The sequence below is a fragment of the Corvus cornix genome, chromosome 2 (assembly GCF_000738735.6).
Source record: "Corvus cornix cornix isolate S_Up_H32 chromosome 2, ASM73873v5, whole genome shotgun sequence".
NCBI lineage: Eukaryota > Metazoa > Chordata > Aves > Passeriformes > Corvidae > Corvus > Corvus cornix.
The window spans coordinates 132,290,841-132,298,346 of record NC_046333.1 but is presented as its reverse complement, the minus strand read 5'-3'; the positions used below and the strand labels follow the sequence as shown (position 1 = coordinate 132,298,346).

General features: G+C 59.9%; 1 protein-coding gene across 1 annotated transcript; it reads right to left on the bottom strand.

The window, feature by feature from the left end:
* Nucleotides 1–377: 377 nt before the first annotated feature.
* OSR2 (odd-skipped related transciption factor 2) lies at nucleotides 378–6,609 on the bottom strand. Its single transcript, XM_039549950.1, is given in 5 exon segments — nucleotides 378–1,212; nucleotides 1,932–2,031; nucleotides 2,694–2,952; nucleotides 2,955–3,420; nucleotides 6,309–6,609. Coding segments are annotated over 5 exon segments (1,125 nt in total). The 5' UTR covers nucleotides 6,426–6,609; the 3' UTR covers nucleotides 378–1,029.
* Between the last annotated feature and the right edge of the window lie 897 nt (nucleotides 6,610–7,506).

The window sequence follows — 7,506 nt, the reverse complement described above, 5'->3', positions numbered from 1 at the left end:
ATGGAGGAGGGGAACGGGGTGAGGGGATCCCTGCTCCCAGTGCCGCAGCTCTGCCAGGGGCCCGCGGATGAGCCGGGGCGGAGGGCGGTATTGGCGCCTCGCTCTTTGCTTCCAGAGCTGTCGGGAAAGAATCGTCTTCTGCAGGATAAAGTCCCTGTCTAGGCAGGTGAATTGCCCGTGTCCAAAGTCTACAGGCAGGAGGCTGCCTGCTGCAATCCCCGTGAGAGGGATAACTTTTACAATATACGGGCTGATTGCAAATAAGTTACTAATAAGCCGCTTTGGTGTAAGAACGGCTCTATGCATTATTTCCTAAGATCTGTTTATTTGCAAATATTTCTTACTTTTTCTTCTTTTAAAAAAATCGTTCGGGAAAATGAGGAAAAAAAAGTACAGAAGTTAATATTTAGACATTCATACTATTAAGTAATAGAGCTATAAACTCTCAAATAAGGCACTTTCATTTTACTTAACAATAGATAACACAACAGCGACAGTGGAACAGACCAAACAAAAGCGATCACCAAAATTGTTGTGACAGTACAATTACCCAGCTAGGAAATTTATTCAATATGCTTTACCATTGCATTGACACAGCAGGAAAAATAAAAGCCCAAATGCTCAGAGAATAATACAAGAAGGCAGGAGGTATTTGGAAAAAAAAAAAGATTTATTTTGAAATACATTTTTAAAGAGATACTTTGCCTCCACGATTTGTTATCGATGTGCATCTGACACGATACAAAACAAACAAATGAAGAAAAAACCACGTTCTGTACAGAGCTCTAAAATGAGCCGCGATTATCTACAAGATGAGCTTTACGCTTGGGTGTGGGTTGGAGAGGGGCCCGATCCTGCAGTCCGCACTCTCTAAACGAGTTTCGCAGACATGTGGTAGGAAAGCTTGGCCCCGAGTCTGCGTGCGTGTCTCCGTGTGTGTGTGTGCGCGTCTGTGAGTTCCTACAATACACTCCTTGAGTAAAGTGGGCAAGTTGGAGCTGCCGGAGCGGGCGCGGGTCCCTGGCTGCTCTAGAAGTCCTGCCGCGGGGTGTGAGTTAGACTGTGCCGCCGTAGATCACAGTTTCGCCTGAACACTTTGCCGCACTGCTCACAGTTGTAGGGCTTGATGTCTGTATGGGTAAGAAGGTGAGTTTTCAGGTTACTTCTTTGATTAAAGGTTCTTCCACATGTGGGGCATTTGTGTGGAGATTCCTGTTCAGATTTGAAGCAAGCAAAGGATTAATCCTTCACAAACCACCTGGTTTAACGTATCACTGCACTTTTTCTCATCGCAACGCACAACTTGAGATATCGGGGGAGGACACGAACGAGAGGAGCCCCGTGCGGCCGGGCGGCCGCCCACCTCTCCCTATCCTGCCCCAAAAGCCTTATTTGATAGTTCTCGAGTCGTGATGTTCCGCGCCCCTGGGGCGCACGGAAAGCAGCCTCCGCGCCGCCCTCCCGCTCCGGGACTCCTGCTGCCCGCCCGGCTGCCACGGCGGTCCTCCGCACCGCTCCGCACCGCATCCCGCGCCGGGCCGCCCTCTGCCCTCGCCTGCCGCCGCCGCCAGGCAGGGCTGCAGCCCTCAACGAAAAACGCCTCGAAGCAGCGGCGTGGACAAACCCGAACCCGGGGCTCACTCCCGGCCGCCAACCGCGTCCCCGCTGGCTTTAAGCCTGTCTCCCACGGCCGCCGTTTTTCCGCGGGTCTCCGGCGGCCGCCGAGGTAACCACCGGCCGCTGTCCCCCCGCGGACCCACGGGACCCTCCAGTGCCGGAGCCCCCTCCCCTCTCCACCAGAGCCCCGTTCCCCCGATGGCCACCGCCCTTGCCCGGCGGCGGCTAAGCCGAGCCGAGCCGGGCCGAACCGGGCCGGGTTGGGTCCGCGCCGGCGGCACGCACGTTGAAAGGCCGGGGAACGCCGGGCTCACCTGCATGTGTAGGGTTTTGTGGACCGCCAGGGTCCTGGACTGGCAGAAGCCCTTCCCGCACTCCTGGCACTTGAAGGGTTTCTCTTTTGAATGGATGTACCTGGAAGGCAACCCGTGGGGTGAGCAGCGCTGCCGGAGGCGCGTGGGACACACGACCCCACTCCCTCAAACTCGACACAATCCCCCAGACGCCCTCACCCTGCTCTTTCCTCCCTTCCCCATTATTATTCTGTTTATGGTTAAACTTCTTGGCGGGTTCAAAACATTTGCAATAATTCATATCGAAGCGTGACTGCACTCTCTGGTGCCAGACCGGGACAGCATCTGAGCTGCCGGCCGGACGCTAGCCCGCTCTTCTTCGAAGGCGGAGAGCATTCTCCGCTCCGCGGCCGCGGGCGCCTCTCAGCATCAGCCGCGGTGTGCGGAGACGGATGGGGGACCAGCAGGGAAGCGCCCACCTGCGACCCGTCCTGTTCCCTCCATCCCCCAGGGCCATGACTCAGAAGCACAAAAGCCACGGGATCTTCATCTCCTGCTGTGAACCCCTCTGGCTCTCCCTCAGGGGGGTACCCGTCCCACACAAAACGCAGGTTTCGGCTGCCCTGGTCCCTCTGTGGCCACGGAATCTGAGCCGGGAGCTTTTCCTGCGCGGTTTCCCTGGCTCAGCCCAGAGCTCCTGGAGCCGCTGAGTCTCGTCCCCCTCGAGAGGCTCACCCCACCCCGGCTGCCCACGGCCCGACCCCGGTCGTGGTGGTCCCTCACCGGTGGTCCCGCAGGTGGTCCTGCCTCCGGAAAGCCTTGTGGCAGATGTCGCAGGTGTAGGGCCGCTCGTCCGTGTGGGTTCGCTCGTGGATGAGGAGGTTATAGGACTTGGTGAAGTGCCTGCCGCAGAACTTGCAGATGAACTCCTTTTTCGTCTTGGAGGGCAGGCGCCCGCGGGAAGGCTTCCTGTCCGGGGACAGCTTGCTGATGCCCGACAGGGGAGAGGCCAGTCCGGGACTCAGCTTGGCGAGCTCCCCCACCTTGGGGGGTCCTCCTGCGTGGCGGCCACGGCCAGGTTGGCAAAGTCAAAGCGGGGCCTGTCCTTGTGCAATGCTGGGAGGACGTGGGCGATGGCCCCTTGCTTGGGGTGGAAGAGGTGCGTGGCGAAGGGGAGCGTGGGGAAGGGGAAGCGGGAGTCCACCAAGCCCTGCGCAGCCGCCATCTCCGTGATGGTAGAGCGGGTGATTTCATGCACATTGGGGTAGCCCAATGTCCAGTGGTTCATGTGCATGGTTTGCACGGCGCTGAGTCCGTACAGACCTTGCAACTGGTCCACAGCTGCGGGGAAGGTGTTCACAGCCTGGAGGAAGGAGTAGTTAGTGAGTTGCAGGGACGGGTGCAGCGGGATGGGGGCTGGCAGAGCTTTGCTTCCCATCTTCCCGAGGTGGGGCGCGAGCCGGCGGAGCAGCTGGTGCCTCTGATGGGCTTCCGAGACGGGGAGAAAATCCTAGGAAGGAAGAGGGAGAAAGGAGGGGAGAGAGACTTTTACTGAGAGCAGCGTGGTGCTCCTTAGCCGAAGCGAGCGCAGCAGCGGAGCCAGGGAGGGACAGGCACGGCTCCGGTGCACTGTCTTGCCGCGGCCCAGCAACCCGCCGCAGCCCAGGCTCCCGTTCTCCGCCGGGACCTGCGGCCGACACTGACCCACAGCGCGATCGCTTCGACCGGAGAAGCTAAAGCGTAGTAAATAAATAAATAAAAATAGCGTTCCCGAAACGCCCACACCAAATTAAAATAAAAAGGAGAAAACTCAGCACCGAGCCAACCGAAGGCGCCGCAGATTCAAATTAAACGAATCGTGCAAAAATACAGGCGTAACAGAAACGGGGCCGGGGACGAAGCCTCTCCGCTTTCCGTCACCCTACCACCTTCCCTTGCAGCGCCCACCGCGGAGACCCCGGAGCCGCCTCCCTCCTGCCCCCGCGCCGACCTGGCCCCCGGCGTCGCTCCCACCCTCCGTCCGGCCTCCTGCGGGCGCGGAGGCCCCGACCCCCGACCCCTCCTGGCTGGGGCCTCCCCGGGATAGAGCAGGGTGCTCACGGAGAGGCGAGTCAGGCCCGGGGAGCGGAGTGGGGGGGGGAATAAACCCCGCGTTCGTTCCTAGCTCCGTTGCTTATTTTTCTTCCTTCAACAACAACTCATTTATCAAGATAAACCGAAGGAGAGGAAAGGAGCCCTTGCCCCGCACGCACACCTCCTACCCAGCCCCCCGCGCCGCAGCCATCCCACCGGCGGCGAGGAGAGCGGCCGGCCGGAGGCCTCCCCGGCCCACCAGGGGCCGCCCGGCACGGCGCTTGCCCCGTAGTCGGCTCCCTCCGTCTCGCAGGGCCGAGAAGGGCGAGCGCAGCCCCGGCGGGACGGAGCAGTGCGGCCGAATCCCCCGCACTCCCTCGGGCGTTCCCCGGCCGGGAGCTCCTCCGGAGCGGCGGGGCCGTGAGCTAATGAGCGGTGTGTGACTGTCAGAGGGTTTCACTCAGCCCATTCAACCGAAACCGCGGGCCCGCTGCTCCCGTCGCAAGGGAGTCCCTCGGCGGACGCGGAGCGACGCTCCCTCCCGCGGGGGTAGGGGACATCGGCATGGGGGGCAAGCCACTGCCGTTTCCGTTTTTTTTGCTTTCGTTGAGGGTTCACTTCCAGCAGCCAAGAGGCTGCCGCGACCCAGGAAAGCGGCCAAAGCAAACGCCAGGGTCTCTCTGGGCCTGTAAACAAGAGGTAGGGCCGAGGGTGACCCAGCACCTCAAGGGATTTGTGTGGAGGGTCTGGTAACGCTCAGTTCCCAAAATAAACAAGAGACCCTCCCCCCGCAAAAATCCTGAACCACCCCCTCCAAACAACAACAAAAATAAAGGAAACTCTCCGAGCGCAGAGCCCGGGCTCCATGAGCGGTGCCCCTGCCTCACGGGCCGCTGCCGCCCGGCTTCCTGCCGTTCCACTGGCACCGCGTACACTCCGGCTGGAAAGCTGCTTTCCGGGTTTTTTTCCTAAAATAGCTTTCCTCCACGTTTGTGGCACCGCACAATTGCCGACTGGGGAAAAGAAATGCGGCAGGGAGGTCGGGTGGGAACTGCACTGCTGCCTACCCCTGTTTTCGTTTGCCTCGAGTCGTGGCTCTCCGGAGCTTCCTCCGCTGCTCCCCAGTTTTCCTCGTTTGTGATTTTATCGACACCAGAGACAGTTATCGATACGACCTATTACATATGGCGACCTTTTCGTTTTATTGGGGGGGGGGGGTGGTTATAAATAGAGACTTATTTTTAAAGATGTCGTAGTGTGAGTTCCTGTTCGCTTTCTGCGAGGAACCGAAACAGAAGCAATTAAATCGCTTTTCTCTGGCTGCTCCGAAGGCTCCTGCCTCCATCCTGGTTGTTTGAGGCTGGGTTTCGGAGCCACCGGCTGGAAGCTATGACCGAAGTAGGGGCAGTGTTTCCGTAGGGCAGAGCTCCCTCTGTTATGACTGCGTTTGGTGGCTGGGGGGGAGGGGGGGCGGGGGGTGTCATTGCACCACGCTCGTTTTGCTGTCCAAAACCCAACTCTGAACACGGAACACGAAATCCGCATTTTAAGGTAGAAACTTCTAAAACTACACTGCTGTCTGAATGGCGGTACATCTGTTACTATTTGTATTTGGAGGTAACTTTAGTAAAACGTATCAAAAAAGACTAGAAAGCGCCTTCGTACGTGATTTTAAGGCCATTTATGTTAAGGTGTGTTGAGACGGGGGGGGGGTGGTGAAAGTCAACCAAAAACGGATGTTACTTAAACCTTGGTGCTTCCTTTTCCCATTCTATTCAGAGAGCTTAATTAAATTAAGCCTGGTGCCAGGACACCCCTCTCTACCTGCTTGCCTCCGACCTGCTGGTCCGGCCCCGTGCTCCTCGTTCTCCCGCGGTGGGGCCGGGACCGTGCCCCGAAGGAGCTGCCGTCCTACCCAGGGGAGTGGGCAGGCACCGGGTCGCTTCCGCTCCCCGACGGCCTCACCCGAAGCCGCGGCCGCCACTGCCCGCGCAGTCAGGTGTTTCCCCCTGACGAGGATTTCTCCAGGGCGACCCGCGGCGTGGTTCCGCAGTCCATGCACGGACTGGCTTCTCTCTGCTAGGAATTTCGCGTGCAGAACATCGAGAGCGCATCCCGGGAGGCTGCCGTCCCCTGGCTTCACACCAACGCGCCCGCAGCGTGGAAGGGGGGGACACCCACACCCCAACCCGCGCGAAGCTGCGAACTGAAAGTAAACCCGGCGGCCCTGCGCTCCCGGCTGAGCGCACGCTCCGCTCTCGGGGCGGCCGCCCCGCTCCCGCCGACGGCAGCGGGCAGGGCGGGCCAGCGGAGCCACTCACCTACCGCAGCCTGCTGCTCCTCCCGGGGCAAAGCTGAGGCGGGAGCCGCGGCACCTTCAACGGAGACATTAGATCCACAACGGGGGCGCTCAGCGGGCCAGGGCCCGGCGGCGACCGGCATGTTGCGGAAGGCTGGGCGGCGGCTTTGAGCTCTGGCCGCGGAGGTCCCGGGGCCCCGGCATAGATCGCCGCCTCCCGCCCGCAGCCTCCCTCCTTCGACCCCGGCGAGGCTCGGCGCGAGTCTGAGCCGCCCCCTGCCCGGTCCATCACATTTCAGCGGTGAGTGGCGTGGAGCGCTGTCCCCGCCCGCCCGCCGCCGCCGCCGGCCCACCCCGCGGCGCGCACAGCCCCGCGCTCGGGGCCGCGCCGCTCCGCCCCGACGGGACGGGACCGCCCCGGCCGCGGCCCCGGCCCCGGCCCGCCCCGCCGCGCCGGCCCCACTGTTTACTTGTGTTTGGGTAGCAACTGGGCTTTAAAGTGGCAGAACGCCCCCCGCTCCCCCGTGTCACCTAAGGTGACTTTTCCCTCCGAGAACGGCTCGACGCCCCCGCCCCCACTACCGGGCGCGGGTGTTTGCGCGCTCCTTGCCTCTCACCGCCCAACCCGGCCGCCGTCGTGCCCCAGCTGGGGTGACATTGTCGGCCCGACTGGCTTAAATATCTAAAATAACACCCCCAAACCTAGAGCGTGGGGTTTTGAGGGTGCCCATGTCGCCGAGAGTGGGTGCAGATAGTGCTCACGTCCAAATGGGCTTGTGGCCATCATGTCGGGTCGCCCCATGGACTGTCAGAAATTCGGCGCTGCTCTTTCACTGCGATTGAGTCGCCTAAGGGCAGATTCAGACAGAAAAGCTCTGCGGTGGCATCCCCATGCGCGGTGACTAAGCACACAATCCCTACCTGGAACAGACACATAGTTTCGAAAGCAGTTTCGATTTATTACCGGGGAATTTACTGCTAAATGGGGCCTCCCTAACCCTCTTCAAATATCTCGATTTGGGCGTCCAATTCACTTTCGTCGATAGCTGCAATGCGGCTGGTTGCATATGTCGACTTTGGGTTACATTTTTTATCTGCAATATTATCTTGTTGTGTGCATTATTTAAATCACATGTATGGGGAATTTATCGTATAATCTCTACTGGAAATTGGAACTAGAATTGGAAAAGGACAGAAAGACGTCGGAGAAAATGGCACTTAAAG